Genomic DNA, 21,993 nt, shown 5'->3' with positions numbered 1-21,993 from the left:
GAATGATAGCATTGTGCTGTACTACCTTCTTTTAATGAGTTTAGTATACTAGTACACAACCTAGACAGGAAAAAATGCAAATATTTCTAAAATTATAATAGTAATTTGATGTTTTCAGTGGTTAATATTCTTGTTTTAATGTGCACACATAACTTGGGGGAGAGTAGGCTGGGAGAGATCTATATATATAAAAGCCTAAGCGACCAGCCGACCAGCCGACCGGTTGGTAGCTATGATGTGCAATGACCACCATAGACACTCTGACCAGTAGCTATGACACACACTGACCATAAGGGGGCAGGCGCTCAACACAGGAGTTGCCGAGCTGCGGTGACTTGGCAGCTGCAGTTCTTGGGTGATGCACCCGGAACCAGAGAGGAAGGAGCCCGATAGTGGGGTGTGTCACTTGAGAACCGCCCTCTCACAATCTGGGACCTCTTGAGGGATGTCAGGGAGCCGGTTTTGGCCTGATCCCTACAGTTTTAGTTAAAAATAAAAATATTAAATCATACACTTTTTTGCGTGTTGTTTTTTCTATTTCTTTTCCAATTTGTACAGGAATGGCTTGGTGGTGGACCACTTCATCCTAGTAAAGAAATGGAACCATATTAAATTATGTCAGATAAGCAAATTAAATAGGAGAGAAAAGAACTACACCATGTAGAACTTTCACTATCTATTCTGTACTATGCAGGGTGCTTTAATTATTCTATTTAATACTCACAATACACTTATACTATAGTTATGGTTATTATCATTTTAAAGAGAAGATAACCGAGTCGAACAAATACAGTGGGTGCTCAGCCCAGATTCCCTTTATGGAGGTACACCCATCCATCAGAGGTTGCGGGAGTTGGCTGCTAACAGTTCATGTTTGTTCTCTTCTCCAAAACTGAGCAGAGCTGATTTGTTGGGGGACAGGGGGCACAGAGAAGGGGAGAGCAGGCTGTGAAATGACTAACTGATGTGGTGATATAACAGCCCATCCCCTCTGCCTTTGGCTGGAACAACCTCTGCAGTGCAATTCATGGTCAAGAGATCCCCATGGGATCAGGTTGATACTAAGGTTCTCCTGAACCACCTTTTGGCCCAGTTTCTTCCCCAGCTTCCCTCACGCCCTCATCAGATTCTCCTTAGAGCCCTCCCTCCACGAATGCTTGTCTTAAGCTCTGTTTCTAGGAACCTTCCTGAGACTCATGCTCAAAGAAGCTAAAAAATTTCCCAAAGTCTCACAGCTAGTAAACGTCAAGGCCAATGTGGGGATACGGACACATATGTAATAACTTAATCAGCAACGAAATTAAAAAACAAACAAACAAAAAACTGAAAAAAAAACACCCCCCCAAAAAAAACAAACACCAAAAAAACCAAAAAAGCAAAAAACATCAAGGCCAAGATCAGAAGCTAAGTTTGTCTAATGCCACTTTCCACTAGGCTCTGAGAGTTCATGGAACATTCAGTTTTAGCCTCAAGAATCTTATGTACACGGCATGGGTGATGGAAGAGCCCCTCCTGCCTGAGGATCGCAGCGGACTGTGGGGCCTGGGGTAACGTGCACAGAGGGGAACACATCACTGCAGTGTGTGCATTTCTCCCTGGGATCTTGCTCAGTCCTGGGGCAGATCCAAGTTTTGTGAGGCTGAAACTTGTACAGTTTTTTTTGGGGGGGGCGGGGAGGGGGGAGGGGGAGAGTCTGCTCTTTTAGAAAAAGAGTAGAAAATTACAAACGCTGAATTAGGCACAGGGCCTTGGAAGAGATTCATGCAAGTGAGGGGCCTGAAGCTTTAGCTTCATTGAGTTCCTTAGAAATCTCTGCTGAGTTCCTAAGTTCCAGATAGCAGCTGGGCACATCTTGGCTCATAAGACTCATAAGCAAAAAGAGGTCCAAGTGTGTCACACTAAGCAAAGAGTGTCAGATGTTATGTAAAAAATAACTCTAGGTTACTTAAATTGTTTGGAGAGTTATTACATGTTTTTCAAAATAAAATGATCTCCTAAAACATAAGTACAGGCCCCTCATCAGTTGCATGGTCAGAGGGAAGTAGAGTGGAACCAGACAGACAAGGATAAGGTGATAAAAATATACATAAGAGGTTAGAAAATTTGGTTCCTGTTCAAGGAAGAGATTGTGTTTGTGACAATTCTAGTATCGAAAAATGCTTGGCAGTCTAGAGAGGCCCGTTCCCGGGTTGGGACTCCAAATTACAATGATCCTACCGGACACTCTACAGACTTTTGTGAATTCCCAGAGTCCAGCTTTAGTTTGACTGGCTCACTCACAATGATGAACGTTTTTGTGTGGTGATACACCTCTTTGTCAAACCTATGCAGTCAAACTTGACATCCATGCATTTTTATGTTCACACAGGCACAATGTCTGAATATTTATGAATGGTAAGTAGCACACCTTTAGGTTGACCTGACATTCCAACAATTCTTCTAGTTCCTTCTGCTCCTTTAGCAATTGCTTCTGCTTAAACGTTAAATCCTCCCGTAAATTTTTAATTTCTGATTTCTTCTGCATTATTTCTTTACGTAATTCTTCAGTGCTTTCTTTCAGTATTCGCATCTTCTTCTCCATTTCCTTTAAAGGTCATGAAAATTATTAGTTTATTTAGAGTCTGAGCAAACATTTGTCTACTTAGATTAAAAGTAACTTACTCGCCATTTTGATTATATTTGTTTTGAGCTTCATGAATGATTTCTTACCAAGTTAAATACAATTTATGATTTCTGACATTTTCAATAAAGCCATGACAATTGTACTGAATGTATTAAACATTTTACATTAGATTCATACCTTTTTACTACTGCTCTTTCTATCCTCCTATATTTTATTTATTTATATTTTTGTTAATCCTCAACTGAGCATATTTTTTCTTTCCTTTTTTTTTTCTTAGAGAGAATGTGGAAGGGAGGGAGGTAGGTAAAGAAGGCAGGGATTTATTTTTTTGTTAATCCTCACCTGAGCATATTTTTTCTTCTTAGAGAGAGTGTGGAAGGGAGGGAGGGAGGTAAAGAAGGCAGGGATACACACATATATTTAGAGAGAGAGAGCCCTCGATGTGAGAGAGGCGCATGGGTTGGTTGCCTCCCACATGTGACCTGATGGGGGCAGGTATTGAACCTGTAACCCATGTAGGTACCCTTGACCAGGAATTGAACCCTCTACCCTGTGGTTCACAGACCGACACTCTATCCACTGAGACACACCATCCAGGGCCTCCTATATTTCAAATGTTTCCTTTTTTTCTGAGTTAAGTTTTATCTTATACCAAAAAGTATTAGTGAAAACTTGCAGGCTATTTTTTTAGTAGCTTTGTGTTTTGACAAAATTAGATGCAAATAATCTTTGAATAGCTGCCTTCTGGTTAACTTGTGTCCCACATGAGATTAGGGAGTTCGTATTTGGAATTTTGAACACTCTTGCACTCCTAATCTCCCACTTTCTTATTGATATTACTTTTCCCATTTCATGCACATTCTCCTCAAATGCCCTCCACCCCAGACTCATAATAAATCTTTGTTTCCCAATTGAATATATACATATAGAGTGTTCCAAAAAATGTATACACACACTTTGAATAATTATAAAGGCAGTGTTTATGAAAATACATTTCATTTTCAAAATTAAGTTATCAGCTGTTAAAGTGTGTATACAGTTTGGGCACACCCTGTATATAATATATACTCATATATATAAAATTGTATTTTGCTGTATGCTAAACAGGTTTTTGTGTCTTGGAATTAAAACACCAACAACATGCTTTTGAAATATAACCACTCAAAAGGTGCAAGCAATTCGAAGTGTGATGATCTTTCTATTTACTCTGAATGATAGATTTCAAAAATTAGACACAAATTCCTCCTATTCCGGCAAATCTTTGTCATGAAGAGGTAGGGCCCATGTCTCTATCCCTTGATTTTAGACTTGGCCATGTGACTTGTTGTGACCAATGAAATATCCCAAAAATGATTTAAGCATAGGCTTGAAAAGTGCTTGCATGCTAGGGTTTGCCCTCTCTTGAGTTTGTCTCTTTTCTGAGGCTGGAAACCCTTCCACCATGTGACTAATTAGTGGCAAGTGACCTTAGACCAACCAGCTGCCCACTGGCTGACATACGAATGAAGCCATCCTAGGCCACCCAGCCCCAACTGGTCCAACATAGACCAGGAGAATTCAGAACTGTGAAAAATAAGGAATGGTTGTTGTTTTAAGCCATTAAGTTTTGGGTTGTTTTGTTATGCAGGAATAGATAAGTGATACATCTTCTAGATAAAAATTTCTTGTAATAGGTGTTTGGGAAACTCTAAGAGTAATAGCTATAGCAAAAATAATGTTTACAAATGCCAACCACAGAATCCTTTTCTCTTCTTCTGGAAACAAAGCAAATATTGTTTAACACAACAGCCTAAATTAGGTGCCAAATAGCTAAAGCCTGTAATAGGCACCACCTATGTTTACTCCAGAAGTTATACAGCTATTCCTTTCGGTATTGTCCATGGTTAAGACTTCTGGATCTTTCCAATGTTTGGGGTATGGTTGTGGCAATGCATTCACATTTATAAAAAATGATGTTGAATCCAGCTATTTTAACAAACTCTAGACCATCTATATAAGACTTACTCCTGGCTTAGGTATCTTCTCAAATTCCTTTATTATGAGAGCTTTTTCTTCCAGTAAGCTGCAAAAAAAATTAAAAAGGAGGTTTGACAAAGTACAAAAGAGTTAGCTATTTCTGCAGTAATAACTTTTTCTTCCCTTCACCCAGTGTACTCCCAATGCTTGTTTGCCAGGCGCAGTGTTCATTCTGTATGATGGCTTCAGCGAGTCCCACAGGCCCATGTAGGTGCTGCCTTCCAGACCTCACACAACACTGTGAAAACACAACCTATCGGGGCAGTTACCTCATCACATGTAGGTACTTGGGAACATGACCCCCTCCCTAGATTCTGGCTCCTTCCAGGCATGCTCTGGGCCATTTCTTCTTATATTATTTGCAATGAACTAATGTCTTTCTGGATTCCCTCATCAGCTTATACTGGTTCCATCACATAAGCAGGTACTACTAGCCGGTAGGTCTGGGAACATGGAGCTAAAGATGCATGCACACCAGGTTTTATTTTTATGAAATTTTATTTGCAATAATGTAAACTAAGGTTAGTGTCATCAATATGTGCCACATGGAATTTAATGTAGGTTAGCTGTCTTGGCCACAAGCTAAAGCTGACATTTTCAGACTTTTGAATACTTATGCCTTTGCTTTTAGAGCTTGCATATAAATTGATATTTTACTACTTCCAAGCTATTGATCCTACGCCTCACCCATCCTGCCACATGGGGGCAGTAGTGTGCTGCTATATTTCGGTTGTAAAGGCAACCTTGGTGTGCTTGAGTTTCAAAATGGTGACAAAGAAGCTCTCTCACAAGTCGATTTACAATCTTTTCTTTAAACAAACGTAAAATGGCTAATTATTTAGGGAAGTTTTAACTAATTATATTTCTATTATTCATTTTTCTTTTTTTTCTATTATTCATTTTGCTTTTTTTAAAAAATTAAGAAACAGTGATTGACTTTTGTCCTTTGAAAAAATGTGTTTTTGTATTTATAGAGAAATACAGTTAACTGTTGAACAACACAAGTTTGAATTGGGCAGGTCCACGTATATGCAGATTTTTTTTCAAGAAATATTGTAAATGTATTTTCTCTTCCATATGATTTTCTTAATAACATTTTCTTTAGCTTACTTTATTGTAAGAATATAGCATATAATGTACAAAATATGCGTTCATTGACTGTTTATGTTATTTATTGGTAAAGCTTCTGGTCAACAGTAGGCTATTAGTAGTTAAAAGTTATATAAAGATTTTGACTGGAGGTGGGGGGTTGCGGGAAGGATCAGTGCCCCAGCCTCCTGTCACATCGTTCAGGGGTCAACAGTACATCATTCATAATCCCACCTCATCACACCAGCTGATCATTTTTATTTTCCTTTTATCATCTTTAATATTACTTTGATATCTTTCAAATAAATCTAATAAAGATCTAATATTTAGATCTTTCTTATCTAAATATTAAAGATTTTTAATATTATACTTAATTAACATATTTGTATTATGTTCCTTTTAGTACCTTTTAATAAAATTATGTTAAATCTGTTTATATGATTGAATCCATTTTGACCCAACATCTAATTAAAATAGTTTCCCAGTTGCAAAACAGACTTCATAATTAATAATTTAATAGCTATAGTTTCAAGGTTTTCTAGTGGGTAGATATACCATAATAAAATAATTCTAAATATTATCTATTTTTTACTGAACCCATTATATGCAGGTACATGCATCATTTCTAAACTTCAGAACCTTGCTAATAAGTATTATTATCTTCATTGTACAAATGAATAAACTGAGGAGTTAAGCACCTTTGCAAAGTCACACAGTCCCGGCTGAACTGACATTCAAACCCATTCCTATCTGACTTCAGTGAGTTTTTCAGTACCAAACTGCCTCTGGAATACATTATTTTTTTAACATTCCATTATTTTTTAGAATTTAGATTTGTAGGGAGCGACTATAGAGTCAAGCCTCGGACTGACCTGTGGCAGAGCCACATACAAGTCCCAGCTTGGAGGGCAGAGCCCTGTAGGCACAATTAAGCTTGACCTTATAGTCCTCCCTTGTTCCTAGGTAGCTAATGGACTGTGGGAGGTGCAGCAAGTGCTGCTAAAACAAGGCTTGAGTAAGGAAATAGATTTAAAACTGGAAAGAACATTATAAACACGCTGACCACTCCCCTTGTTTAGGTTTGTGTGATCTGAATATAAATTAATATTTAATCAGCTTACAGGCTGTGTCACTGTTCCTCATCCAGGCAGTGATCCACCTGGCCCCAACTGTATTCTCTTGTCTGTCTGCTTTTATCCTTCACTGCCCCTCCTCAGGTTCACCATGACCGTGCTGGACACGGTTCACAAATTGCTTTCAATTTTTCACTTTTATAAATAACTAGAGGCCCGATGCATGAAAATTCGTGCAAGAGTAGGCCTTCCTTCCCCCAGCTGCCAGCACTGGCTTCGCTCCGGCCCCAGCTCCGTCCGGAAGGAAGTCTGGAATGATGACCGATCTAATTAGCATATTACCCCTTTTATTATTATAGATAGTGTAATAAACATATTTATGCAGAATGTCTTTTTTTCTCCTTTTGGATTCTCTTTTTTTGCATGGCATTGTGGGGATTAACAAATTTTGTGTGCCTCTTGCTGTAGGAGGTGCAGCAAGTGCTGCCAAAACAAGGCTTGAGTAAGGAAACAGATTTAAAACTCGCAAGAACATTATAAACATGCTGACCAACTCCCCTTGTTTTGGTTTGTTAACTCTTAACCTTTTAAACTGACATTAAAATGGAAACCTGTTTGACATTTTCAGTTCTCCTGACTAAGAGGTGCTTCAATGTCAAAGCTCCTCAGGATTTCTTTTCTGCAGCAAGAAAGCCCTAACTAAAACCATGTCATCAAAGGTTTTTGGTTTGAAGGACTTGTGGGTGAATGGATAATGCGGGAACCCTGTGTGCTGCTGAGTACAAGAGGCATTATTCACCACCAGGAGCAGAACCAGCCCAATGGGAGGAGGTTGCAAGAAGATAGATTTCTAAACCAGTACAAGCAATGACCATCTGAGAGGCAGGCTGCCCAGAGCTGGGCTGGCTGCTGTGGAGGTGTGGCCCTGTCACCGAGGTGCTGAAGCAGAGACTGAGTGGCCACTGGGAGGAGACTCGGGTGATTCTCACATGTAGTCAGGGCTGAGAACCACTTTTGGGACCAACAGTTCTCAAACTCTGACATGAATCAAGACCACATAGGAAGCTTGAAAACAATTCAAATGTCACATTCGGTGGGAAGGCTTAGCAAGGAATCAGGAGCATTAGGGTTGGATCTCAGGTGTTTCTCCTTCGGTTGTGAGGACTACACTGCAAAACCTGTGCTAAGCTGGTTCTGTGCTTGGTTGCCGCAGAGCAGGCAGGCAGGAAAGATTATATATATATATTGATTTCAGAGAGGAAGGGAGAGGGAGAGAGAGATAGAAACATCACTGATGAGAGAGAATCATTGATTGCCTCCAGTACACCCCGCACTGGGGATCGAGCTAGGAAAGATTTTTAAGTTCAGAAGGTGAAATCTGTTCCAGCTGTGTTTTCCTTGCAGCTAATCCTGATGACCTGTATGCATCTCTGTCATATTCTAAGTTGCTGGGATGCCAGATGCAGTGCTAGAATAATTCCTGTTCCCTTCGTATAGGGTCTGTTTGTTTCGGTTCCCACGTTGCTGTCACTGCTGAAGTAAGAATGGAAAATAGCTGCTACACTCTGGGTGAGCACCCACAGGGAGGACAGGGACCAGCTACGGGGGAGTAAACAGTCACGAAGGCCAGGGCCACGTGGGGAGAGTCCCACGCATACGCAGCACAGTGTCCCCACTCTCCACGTCCTCTCCTGCGACAGACAGCGGGGGCCATGGCCTTGCTTCCCCAGCTGATGGGCACTTTCCAGAATGCATCAGATTTAGCATGAGAGACTCAATTTATTTACTTTCCAAATCTTAGGAATTATTAGAAAGCAGAGAAGTGGAAAAAAAAAGGTAAAGTGAAGGCAAGGAAAATGTTGAAAAGTATTGGAAAATCTTTTCAGGGGAAGTTTCTATAGAAATAGAATGAGTTCTATTTTGTTTCAAAATAAATTATGAACAGTGTTTATTTAATTACTTCATTTTTTATTTATAATGTATTCACTTATTTAAGTAGGTTACATATTATGTCCTGAACTGCATATTTATCAAGAGATCATCAATAAGTACTAATCTCCAAACCAAAACTACGCATTAAAACAAATTATTAACTGACCACATAATTATACTTACCATTAGCATTTATTAAATAATTTACATTATGTGAAAACATGAGAAAATCAACCAAAATACAGTATTAAGTCCTTTCTTGATAGCATATTTGAACAGTATATTATTCTTAGTTGTTTCCAGTGATTCAGAAATTCCTACAGATGTTGGGGTTGAGAAGTGCTAGTTATTTGGGTTTCTATTATTTAGACCCTGAATAAAATGAAGGTTTGTTGTACCGATGTGAAAATTACCATCTGTATATTTGGATGAACAGTCTCTAACTGGCTTATTTTTCTGTGGAGATGGAAATATCTACTTTTTTTCCCGGGGAAAGAGTGTTGACTGAATTTGTTTTGGTACCATGTAATACTAAGTATGTGAAGCCAATGAAATACACAGCCCGTTACTCTTTCCTGATATTTCTTTCGGCACCACTGTTATTTTTATGAAAATACACTTGTTACTTCTTGGAGCTGTTAACATTTGAGAATGCAAAGGAGTCTGCTGAAGCTAAAGTATCATGCATTACAAATCCAAAAAGAATACACACTAAGCAGTTTTGCAAATGTGCGTTTTGAATGTTCTTGTTCACTGTTGGTCAGTGTGCACGGTCCCTCCCTGTCCCGAGTAGCTCAATGAACAATTTGCCTGTCTATACCTAAAAGGCAAGAGTTCTGGTTGTTTTTGTGTTTTGTTTTGTTTTTTTCCCCTTGGCAGGAATACTCGGAAATTTTAAACAACTTAAATATCAAGTGACTTATGTTCTTCTTACCCTTTCATGGAAATGTCAAGCATTCATATTTTCAATACTAATGAACAACCACCAATTGTTTTAATTTCATTATTTTTTCAACTGAAAGAGTGCTTACAGAGCACAGAAATAGCTAGGCTTTCTTTTTATAGATTGCACTGGTGAGTCTGAAACTGGTTGGATTGAAAGACAAAAAAGAACTCAGATGTTTTCCTCCTGAATATAATTCTCCTGGTTAAGCTAGCCTTCTTCACCCACGCCCTCCCCGCACCCCCAGCTAAAAAAAATAGGCCCCAAAGAGAGGATTCAAAACCCAGGATTTGCAAGGTCCCCAGGAGGTCACTGAAGTCATTTGCTTATCCATCAGCAGGACTGAATTACATTCCCTTGGTCAGAAATTTACCTCTTAAAAATAGCCAGAGAACGTTGTGACACCTTACATGGTAACCAGTTCTAGGAGAGATGGTTTGGCTTTCTCTCCAGTATTCAGGCACAGCAAACAGCACACTGCAGCACAAAACCTGGATTACACTCGTTTTAAAATTCAATTTAGTGGGATTTGCTGAACAAACTCTCTCCCTGACTTGCTACTCACAGACAGAATGTTAGTAAAGATTTTGGAAATAACATCGGCCCTTCTCGCAATACATTTCTGCTTTAGTTCACCCAATGACATCCTGGAGATTTGGATAAGTAAATGTTTCTTCGAAAAGGAAGTAACTTTCTTCCTTGATCCTCAGGAATAGTTTAGTAATGGGGGAATGAGGCTGAATATGTGTTCTGAGTTCTGATGTTAGAAGACTAGCCAGGTAAGACTCTCAGCTCACGTAGGCTAGTCTGGAAAGTGTGTGTGTGTGTGTGGGGGGGGGCACTCGCCATTGCAGACGCATGATCTGGTGCTGCAAACAGACTCAGGGGCCCCGGCCAGGGCCGTGGAGGGCCAGCAAGCCCCAACCCCGGCTCTCAAGAGTGTGTTGTTTGGCTGCAGCTCCCAAAGCTGGTGGCTTCCCTGACACACGGGAAACGCAGCAGGGAACTCCTTTTCCTGAGAGCGTCTCCCTGTCACCTCAGCTTTTTCTAGAAGTTGTGTAACCTTATGATTCAGGGGCTGACTGTTCTAGGGAATCAAGGACAGAGATAGGCCTGTGATCATGTAAGCGTTGCTAGCTCATACTCATTGTACCTAAAATTCCTAACTTAGTGGAGTTTTGTTTATGTGGAAACGGCTGGGCTGGCATCTGTCTTCAGCGCGCTTAGAGAACCGGGCACTTACCTATTCAACCTGTACTGGTTGTGGTACTCTCTTTCCTTCACGGCATTGTATTCGTTCTGATACCTGAGGAGCTGCTCTCTCATCTTGGAGACCTCGGTGGAGAAGGCCTCCGGGAACTTGTCAGCTTGCTGCAGGTGGAACCGCTGCTGGTGGATCCGCTCGGCGAACCGCTTGGCGTTCTGGAGCAGGTGGACCTCTGAGTCCTGTGTGCTGCGTCCCACAAGAACAGAGTCACGTCACGGGGACACACAGGGCCTGCTTTCTCCCAGAAAGGAGGTGGACAAGGCGGTTAGGGTTCCCGCCAGAATGCAAATGGCCATTTAGCCACATGGACTTGAAAGAGAGTGTCAGCAGAAGAGACTTTAATGGCTCTTAAAACGTAGCTTCTCGGGAAAACTCATCAGTTTCAGGTGAGCATTTCCAGCCTCTATCTGCCCTGCTGCAGCCCCAGCTGCAAAGCGAACAGTCTACTCCATCATGCCTTCCCCGCCCACCAGGCAGTGGGGGTGGGAGAGAGCACTGGGTGTTCATAATGACAAAAAGGAAAACAGACCTAAGGGGTCAAGAGGAGTTAACGTGTGGGTGGCAGAAGGAGAGTAATGGTTTTGCAACACGACTGGGAAGTAGGAAGAAATAACGCCATAGCCTTGGTCCTGCCTTGCTGTCTGTCACTGGGGCCCAGGGACCTGAGCTGTGGGCCAGGGCTGCAGCTCCCAAAGCTGGTGGCTTCCCTGACACACGGGAAACGCAGCAGGGAACTCCTTTTCCTGAGAGCGTCTCCCTGTCACCTCAGCTTTTTCTAGAAGTTGTGTAACCTTATGATTCAGGGGCTGACTGTTCTAGGGAATCAAGGACAGAGATAGGCCTGTGATCATGTAAGCGTTGCTAGCTCATACTCATTGTACCTAAAATTCCTAACTTAGTGGAGTTTTGTTTATGTGGAAACGGCTGGGCTGGCATCTGTCTTCAGCGCGCTTAGAGAACCGGGCACTTACCTATTCAACCTGTACTGGTTGTGGTACTCTCTTTCCTTCACGGCATTGTATTCGTTCTGATACCTGAGGAGCTGCTCTCTCATCTTGGAGACCTCGGTGGAGAAGGCCTCCGGGAACTTGTCAGCTTGCTGCAGGTGGAACCGCTGCTGGTGGATCCGCTCGGTGAACCGCTTGGCGTTCTGGAGCAGGTGGACCTCTGAGTCCTGTGTGCTGCGTCCCACAAGAACAGAGTCACGTCACGGGGACACACAGGGCCTGCTTTCTCCCAGAAAGGAGGTGGACAAGGCGGTTAGGGTTCCCGCCAGAATGCAAATGGCCATTTAGCCACATGGACTTGAAAGAGAGTGTCAGCAGAAGAGACTTTAATGGCTCTTAAAACGTAGCTTCTCGGGAAAACTCATGTTTCAGGTCAGCATTTCCAGCCTCTATCTGCCCTGCTGCAGCCCCAGCTGCAAAGCGAACAGTCTACTCCATCATGCCTTCCCCGCCCACCAGGCAGTGGGGGTGGGAGAGAGCACTGGGTGTTCATAATGACAAAAAGGAAAACAGACCTAAGGGGTCAAGAGGAGTTAACGTGTGGGTGGCAGAAGGAGAGTAATGGTTTTGCAACACGACTGGGAAGTAGGAAGAAATAACGCCATAGCCTTGGTCCTGCCTTGCTGTCTGTCACTGGGGCCCAGGGACCTGAGCTGTGGGCCAGGCAATGAGGAAGCACGCCAGCACCAGCAAAGCTCAGCAGGGCTCTGGATTAGAGCTATTAAGAGGTGAGGGTGTGGCAATGGTTCTTGCATCTGCAAAGAGGTTCAGAGAGATGCCACAGAACTGCACGGAGTTTTCTCCCAGTTAAGCAATGGTCAGTGTGTTGGGAAAGATGACCCCAAACTTTCCATCTAAATCCTCTAAGTTCCTGAGTCTTGAGAACTACATGTGCACACAGTCAGGAAGGACTAATTGTGGGAAATGGAGTCTCCATTTAGGGATGAGGGTGAGGATTTAGCTTGGGGATGGAGACCAGGAGGAGGAGGAACCAAAGTTGAGGGATCTGGAGTGTGGTTAGGGGCCTCCTGGAGCTGAGAAGTATGGGGCAGGGTGAAAATGAGGGGTGCATAGGGATGCAGCTCTGCTCTCCTAGTCGTTCACTCTTGCTCTCATCCTGAGGGTGGAGAAATGACTGACCAAGAAAAGAAGTAGGGGCAATGGTTGGAGACTGGGGAAGAGGATGGCTGGGGAATGGCAGAATGGAGTTTCTGTCCATTGCTGTCTCTCCTTGGCTTTTGATGGAGACATCATGCAAGGCTATGCAGCAGGAGGTGGGGGAAAGGGAGAGTGTCAGTGTCCCACCCAAATCCCTTGGTGCACTCTCATATTTGTATCAACAGCACCTCTGTGCTTCTGTCTGAGAAGGTTCTCTGGCCACAGGAGCTTGCTTGGCTTTTCAAAGGGCAAGCTAGATGTGCCAGGAGCTCATCTTCCTAGCAGCAATCCTTAATCAGAGAGGGATGGACAAATGCCCTTGCCCATCCGTGGAGAGTTCTGATTTCTGATGTGTGTTCTACACAGTCACACACAGTGTCCTCACGAGACAGAGCCCCAGGGGCCACAGTGTTAACCCGAAGATTAACACATCGCCAGCTGGATTCCTCCCATCCCCGTCTCACTTCCCCACTCTCTCACGATAATTTCTGGTATCACTTCTCAAAGTACTTGAGCTCCAATTCCTGCCTCAGGATCCGCTTTTGAGGGGAATGCAAAATAAGATAGGTCCCATCACAAGTGAAAATATAAATATGATGGAAGGTGTCCCCACATCTTTTACTGAGTAAGCAGCATACCTTATGAGAGTGTCGTGCAGGAAGGTGTACTTGGCTTTTAATTCTGCCACTCTGGTTCCAGCAAGTTTTCCCATGGCATGCAACTAGCAAAGAGAACACAGCATCACGGTTAGCCATCAGCCTCTTTGTGCTGTAAGCAGGAATAACACGAATATGTGGACATCTTATAAAATCTTTCATTAGAGAGAGACGATGTTTGGAGAAAATATTTCTAGTTCGATCCTGCCTCCAGTAAGCTCTGCACCCCTGGGCAACTCGTTTTCCTCTCTAGATGAAGATTGCAATTTCTCCATCTGCAAATTGAGGAAATGAATTGAGTCAAATTCCTCCAATTCTAAAACAGCATATTTCTAGGTCTAGCAAACAACCTGAATAGTATAGATTACTAGGATGGCTATTTTTTATGTTGACAGAACTAGTGGTTATTGAGCATCTATTATGAGCAAGTGTTGTACATCAGTTATTTTGTTCACAAAAATGGTTTATGAGGTAGGTATTATCTCGAGTTTAAATTAACGTTTGAAAAGTTAAGTAAGTTGTTCAAAGTTATAGAGATAGTTAAAGGCAGAATCAGGATTGAAACCTAAATGGTTCAGCTTCAGAAATCCATGTTTACTCTCGTGTACACAACGCCTCTGCCACCACTATCAAAGGAACACGGAAGTTTATCTGGTACAAGAAGCAATATGATTTATTCCTTTCTCATTTCTGATAAAGGAACTTTTGATTTACTCTCTGGGTCAGGCGGTAAGTAGTTAACAGACATCATAACACAGCACCAAACCCTCAAGTTTTACCACAATGCAATGAGTATTTTGTATTAGGTTTGACTTTAGCTGAACTAACATAGTATCGACAAACGGAACTAAAGAAACAATTTGTTTTTCAATGCCTGTTGTCCTTACCTCCATATTTTCTTGACTCTGTAACTTTCCTCTCCCTTCCCTGATCCCGCTGGTCTAAGTCACACCACCTGTCAGTGGAGGACTATAAAACCTCCCCTGTGCTCCCCTCCCATCACTGATTCCACTTAGGGACCCTGTTCATCTGCTTTCCATGGGGATCTTTTTAAAATTCAAACAAAGTCTTGTTTTGCTGGGTGATCAAAACTCTTCAAGTGGAATAGAACTCAAGATCCTTGAAATGGTCCTTATAGTCCTGTGTGAGCCTGCCACCCTCCCGGCCTCTTTCACACACCCTCCTCACTCTCTCAGCACTCCAGCCATTCGACCTGCCTCACATTTCCACAGACGCATGAATCTCTTTCTTTCCCCGGGGCTGCTGTACTGGCCATTCCTCACTTTACTCTGGCTTCACTCCAAATCTTTCTTCATACCTCAGCTTAAATATCAATCTCCTCTGACTTCTAAATCTTAATATCCACATACACCATCCATCCCCAAAGAACTCAGTTTTTCATTTTACAATAGGCACCAATAGACTTATGTGATTAAAAAAAGTTTCTTCCCAACTAGTAAATAGACGCCAGGAGGAAAGGGCCCAGGCTACCTTGCTCTTCACTCTCACACCAGTCAGTGGAACCACAGGCACAGTGTATGTGTTTGGCAAATGTTTGCCAACGGAGCAAATGAATGACTGTAAATGACAAAATGTCTACACAGTGGGGCTTCGTGGTGTCTCTATCCAAATCAGAATAGAAAAACATTGCTAAGTGCACTATAAAACCATTACTTTTTTGTGAAAGTATTTGGGATCTTTCGCGAGGTCCCTACAAGCTGGTGCCAGGCTTGGGCTCCAGTCCCCACCACCCTTATTTTTTAAATGTGGATGAAATATTGTGAACAGATTTTTAAAACCTCTGAGGAGTTTCCAACTACCCTCTTAATGAAATATCTTTAAATGTATTCATATGTCACCTTAAATATAATTTATATGTAACCTTTTAAAGGTTGATTTGCTGTTGGTATAGGTTGACCTAATGTTCTATTTTATAGATATTTAATTAAACACACTTATTTTGGTTCTGCAGTTTTCTATTTGTATTTTTGAGCCAATGTATAATTTATTTCAGGTCTCAAATATTTTCATTGGTTCCTGAAAAAGGGGGTAGGATATGGGCACTATGCCTTTAAAGTTTAATAGGTTAAAAAAGAAAAAAGCTTTGCATATGGGCACTTTTCAAAAGAATTGTTACTGGGAAAATGCAATGAAAGGGTCAGTGTAAGAGTATGTGTTCACACATGCATGTGTGTATGAAGGCCATGTGAGAGCCAGCCTTGGAATTAGCCAACAAGCTAGCTGCAGGAGGTAAGCCATTGGGTAAGGTAATTATGGACTCATCTGTTTAAAACACACGTAGTATTTAGTTTTGTTTTTAAGATGACAAGACCATGGTCTGCTACCTACTGCTCTGCACAATGAAAACAGAAGTGAATGTGACACAGGCCCTGACCTAGGGTAGCTCACAGATTGAGGAGATGATACACACAAAAGGAAATTACAGAACACTTAAACTACACTCAGTAGTTGTATTGTTAGTCAACAACTCTATTTGGCATTTTACAATTTTCTTCATATTGTAAGTTAAAGCAAATAAGTAACATTATAAATGACAGACCACTGCCAGGGGTGGAACTTCCGGAATGGTGGTGTGAAGAGCTGGAGGAATCTTCTCCCTCAGAAAAACATTGATTTATTATCTAAGACAACCATCTACAGCCTCTGGAAAGGGACCTAAGGGTGTGCAAAAAACTGAGCAGCATTTATTCAACAGAATGCACTGAGGCTGCATGGGAACAGTGGAGATCCTGGCATTTGAACCAAGCGCTGTGTCCATCACCCCAGCTCCCGGCGGTGGAAGAACTATTCTGGGCAGGTTCCGCAGCCGGTGAGGAACCTGCCTTCCAACTGCTGCAGATCTAGTCAGGTGGGCGGGGCAGGCCCGGGAAGCTGCTGCATCCTCCCCCGCCCCCAGCCCTGTTGTGAAAGAGCTTTACCGGATACATAGCTGCAACTGCTCAACAGCCCCCATCCCCACGCCCAGGCTCCTGCTCTATGGGGAGACTGGGGGGAGGGCAGCCCAAGGAGGTCAGAGTGCCTTGTCCCCCAGCTCCTGCTGATCAAGGTGGGGCTGAGGAAGCTGCGAAGACGTGCAGCTCTACCTGAGGATGCTCACTTATTGGAACGGAGTGTGGAATCCATGCCCCAAGGGCTTTGTCAGAAACAATAGCTATCATAAGGGTTAACAGCAAGTGGTGGCTCATGGCTTCGTGATACCAGTAGAGGCAGCTGAGCATTTAACAAAGAAATTGGTGTCTGAGACAGCCAAAGAGGGCCCTGCTGGTACTGGTGTTTCAGAGGCTGTGGAAAAGCTCAAGACTGTGACCAGGCAGGAGTTACCTCAAGGGGAGCTTCCAAACTATCAGATAGGCCAATTCCCTGAGCTCTAAAAGTGGTCCCCAAGCCATATGCTGACTCAAAAGGAAGGATGAAAACGTCACTGGCTCAGGAGGCTTATACACTACCTCTGACCAATCGGTGGCTGACCACTAAGCTATGTTGACACAGGGGCAATCACCAGGAAGCCAAACTTAAAAATAAAAACAAGGAAGGACTATTAAGCAGAGACGTCAGAGGCTGAACACTATGGGGGAAATACACTTCACAGATTTAGTGCAGCCAAGTCACTAAACATATACACTTATGAGCAACCATAACAAAACAAAACAGCAACACAAAAAGGCGGGGGAGGGTCCAGAATTGCTGCAACATATCATCTAAAAGGTCCTATTTTCAAAAGTATGAGACATGTGAAGAAATAGAGGGGAAAAGGCAGAAACTGCCTTGGGGTGCAGATGTTGGATCTAATAAAGACTTCATGCAACTATTATAAATACGTTCAAAGTATGAAAGGAAACCATATTTAAAGAATTAAAAGAGTATGATCACAATTCATCAAATAGAGAGTATTGAAAGGAAACCATATTTAAAGAATTAAAAGAGTATGACCACAATTCATCAAATAGTATCAATGAGGTACTGATCTAGGAGGATAAGAACTAAGGCATCAAAATGAAGGTCTTTGGAGGGTAAGAAATGTACGGCTTTCATGCTTTTTATTTTTGCTTATCTGTATTTTCTAACTTCCCCTGACACATAGTTAATGCTTTCAACAATAAAGGGTGATTGAAATAAGCTTGAAAACTATTGAGCTTGAAAACAGGAAGGATTCACAGCAGAATTTCAGACTGGAGAGTATATGATCAGATCCTAGTGGCAGGGGCAGCCGGATCCTAGCTCAGACTTAGTGAAAACTCAGCTATATTTTCCCCAGGTTGAGTTTCCTCTCAAATAGCAATAGTTTGAAGGTTGCTGAGAGGTGGGCCAAGGATGCATGTTGGCAAGTTTTATGACCACAGGAAAAGCAGGAGGATGGAGAGGTTTCCTTCCCTATTTGCTGTTTCTATCACTCCACTGCCTTAGGTGTCTAAGAAACTGAAGAAAGCCTGACAGGGCAAGCATCTGATATGTCTTTGTAGTTTCTACACAAAATTGGAAAAGATTAAGTCATAGATGTTCAGAAAGAGGACTGATAAGCTGTTTTTTATATGGTTTACTCCAGTGGTTGGCAAACACATTAGTCAACAGAGCCAAATATCAACAGTACAATGATTGAAATTTATTTTGAGAGCTAAATTTTTTAAACTTAAACTATATAGGTAGGTATATTGTTATTAACTTAATGAGGGTACTCCTAAGGCTTAGGAAGAGCCACACTCAAGGGGCCAAAGAGCCGTATGTGGCATGTGTCTCGCGAGCTGCAGTTTGCCGACCACTGGTTTACTCCACTAACATGTGGCTCGCGAGCCGCAGTTTGCCGACCGCTGGTTTACTCCACTAAAAAACAAAAAAGAAAGACCAAACTGTGAAGAATGGATTTTGCCCTCCTTAAAAATAAAAATCATAATCTGGAAGTTAATATTCATAAAAATTTGACATTTCCATAAAATTGTAAATTGTCTTTTTCAGCAGATCCAGATCTGGTTAGAAATTTCAGACTCAATTCTAGTAGATGAATAGCTTCACGCATAAACATAACCTGGAAAAAATAGTTGCATTTTCACACTGCATAATACATATGGATACCAAGTTTGTCATGTTTTAAAAATGCAGAATCTAAGAAATAGAGCACAAAGACAATCTTAAATTGTCAACTAGTATTTGCAACGAAAGGTTAGATATAATGTCACAAGTTCATAAATATGATTTCACAATAGATACTTGTCTTACTGAATTGGCTTGTTGGTAATTGAGAGTGGAAGGAAACATTTACTCTAGAGCTAAAAGTTTAACAAGAGTTCATGATTCATAGATGAAATGTAACAACATGGAAAAAATTTCGAAAATTGAAATTCTAGGACATTCCAAGGAAAGTAATAGCTCAGTAAGAGCCAATACCAAGTGAACTTATCTGGAAGGGGGTCAGCATAAGGAAACAATTAGGTGTTTGTGTGAGTGTCTGCAGGGAAACCAAGGTGGCCGCCATTATTAACCTACTCTACTCTTGTGGCCTCCTTTGACATTACCTACTAGTTTGGTCTCATTTTGAGAAACAGTTGCCATGCTTTGGGAGGTAGCATAAACTTGAAATCCTTATCATGCATCTCCCTCCCCCTGTCCCTTTCACTGATGGAAATAATACAACATAGCCATTTGAAGCAGATGCCAAATACAACCGGACTCTCAACAATAATTCATCACTTCTTTTGTTTGACTTTTTCCCTTAACAGTTATATGAAGCTTTCCTATATACCTAACTCGTTCACCTGACAAATTAAGGCCGCCTAGACTCATTCCCCACATCAACAGATCCACTTATCTATACCCACATCCACCCTTTACTTCTTTCACCAAATCTCAAAAACAAAGTCTTCCTGTCCTTGTGGTGAAGACCAACTCATCCACCTATGATCTCAAAGATATACTCCTCTACCTCTTCCTAGACATTAACTCATCAGCTATACCTTCTCTCCTTTACAACCTCTACTTCTGCCCCTTTGCTGGCTCAGCATATAGTAGTCAGGTATATCACTGGTGGATTTGGTTTGAATTCCAGCTCTGCTACTTTTTAACTATGTAACTGGGATTAATATTGAATCAATATGTGCCTTAGTTTCTTCCATTGTAAAAATAGCCCCATTTCATTAGACTGTAGTGAAGACTAAATGACTCAGTATATGAAAAGTATTTAGTATAGTATCTGGTACACAAGTAAGGGATTAGTTAAGCAATGTCATTTATTTTATAATTACTATCATTAACATTATCCTCAACCTATAAATTTGCTCAAGTTTTCCTCATTAAAAAAAAAAAGACAAAATCTATCTTGAATGCTAGTCACCCCTTTCTCTCTTTCACTTTCATTTAAGTTTTTCTCAGAAAGAGTAGTCTCTTCTCTTTATCTCCATAGTGACCAGACTACCAGTACATCACCAAATTGGTAAACTGACCAATGACTTCCTCATATCTCTGGCTGATTTTGACATTTTTTTTTCTTCATCACATTTGTTTATGTTATGACTTGATGTGGTTTTCTTCGGCTTTAGATTTGCTCAAAGTTTTGTATTTGTGGGTTTATAGTTTTCATCAAATTTGGGAAATTTTCTTGTGTTATTTCTTTAAATATTTTTTTCTGTCTCCCTCTCCTCTCCTTCTGTGATTCTGATTGCTCATATGTTTGGTCACATGATGTTCACAGAACACTGATGTTCTGTTCATTTTTATCTTCTCTTTTTTCTTTGTTTCATTTTGAATAGTTTCTATAGTTATATCATAAAGCCCACTAATCTCTTTTTCTTTAGTGTCTGATCTGCTGTTAATCCCATCCAGTAAATTTTTTGTTTCATCTACTGTACTTTTCATCTTTAGAAATTTGATCTGGGTCTTTTTATAACTTCCACTTCTCTCACTATGCTCATGCTTTCCTCCACCCTTTTTCCAACATTCAAAATATGTGTAATAGCTTGTATACTAATTCTATTTGTGTATACTCTATTAATTGCCTCTTTTCCTCATTATATGTCATATGTTTCTGCTTCTTTGCATGCCTAGTAATTTTTGATTGACTGCCAGACATTGTGAATTTTACACTGTTGGGAGACAAAAAATTTTTGGCATTCCCTTAAATATTTTTAGGTTCAATGAGTCTCAGTTAAAATACTGTTAACTTAAACTGTTGGAAATGGTTTGGTTCTTTTCATAACTTGCTTTTAACTCATCCACCAGTGCTCTCAAATATAAACTCTTCTTTTAAATATATTATCTGTTGTCTAGGGCTAATTTGGCCCCACTACTGAGTCAATACCCTTCTATTCAGAGTCCATGTATTAAGAGGTCTTTCTATTCTGGTTGGTGGGAACATGAACTATTCTTGGCCCTGTGGATTGTCCCACACCTCCTTTCTGGGAGTTCTTTTGCCAGCCTCAGCAGTATCCAGAAAGTGTGCACTGATCAGTACTCTTCTGCAGATCTCTGGAATTTATTGGGGTGACCTTGGTCAATAAAATTATATAGATTTCAGGTGTACAATTCTACAATCTATCATCTGTATATTGTATTGTGTGTTCACCACCCCAAGTCAAGACTCCTTCTTTCACTGATGGAAATAATACAACATAGCCATTTGAAGCAGATGCCAAATACAACCGGACTCTCAACAATAATTCATCACTTCTTTTGTTTGACTTTTTCCCTTAACAGTTATATGAAGCTTTCCTATATACCTAACTCGTTCACCTGACAAATTAAGGCCGCCTAGACTCATTCCCCACATCAACAGATCCACTTATCTATACCCACATCCACCCTTTACTTCTTTCACCAAATCTCAAAAACAAAGTCTTCCTGTCCTTGTGGTGAAGACCAACTCATCCACCTATGATCTCAAAGATATACTCCTCTACCTCTTCCTAGACATTAACTCATCAGCTATACCTTCTCTCCTTTACAACCTCTACTTCTGCCCCTTTGCTGGCTCAGCATATAGTAGTCAGGTATATCACTGGTGGATTTGGTTTGAATTCCAGCTCTGCTACTTTTTAACTATGTAACTGGGATTAATATTGAATCAATATGTGCCTTAGTTTCTTCCATTGTAAAAATAGCCCCATTTCATTAGACTGTAGTGAAGACTAAATGACTCAGTATATGAAAAGTATTTAGTATAGTATCTGGTACACAAGTAAGGGATTAGTTAAGCAATGTCATTTATTTTATAATTACTATCAT

General features: G+C 41.2%; 1 protein-coding gene across 1 annotated transcript in view; it reads right to left on the bottom strand.

Annotated features, from left to right (window-relative positions):
• CCDC146 (coiled-coil domain containing 146) overlaps positions 1 to 21,993 on the bottom strand; it is a 114,358-nt gene that overhangs the window by 27,539 nt on the left and 64,826 nt on the right. The window contains exons 3-7 of the mRNA XM_005862907.2: positions 13,747 to 13,829; positions 11,915 to 12,124; positions 4,628 to 4,685; positions 2,408 to 2,584; positions 513 to 586 (exon numbers count right to left, since the gene is read on the bottom strand). Coding sequence (XP_005862969.1) covers positions 513 to 586; positions 2,408 to 2,584; positions 4,628 to 4,685; positions 11,915 to 12,124; positions 13,747 to 13,829 — 602 coding nt within the window. The remainder of the gene's footprint in view (positions 1 to 512; positions 587 to 2,407; positions 2,585 to 4,627; positions 4,686 to 11,914; positions 12,125 to 13,746; positions 13,830 to 21,993) is intronic.

This window comes from Myotis brandtii, unplaced genomic scaffold, assembly GCF_000412655.1.
Source record: "Myotis brandtii unplaced genomic scaffold, ASM41265v1 scaffold17, whole genome shotgun sequence".
Lineage (NCBI taxonomy): Eukaryota > Metazoa > Chordata > Mammalia > Chiroptera > Vespertilionidae > Myotis > Myotis brandtii.
This window is presented reverse-complemented; position numbering and strand designations above follow the sequence as displayed.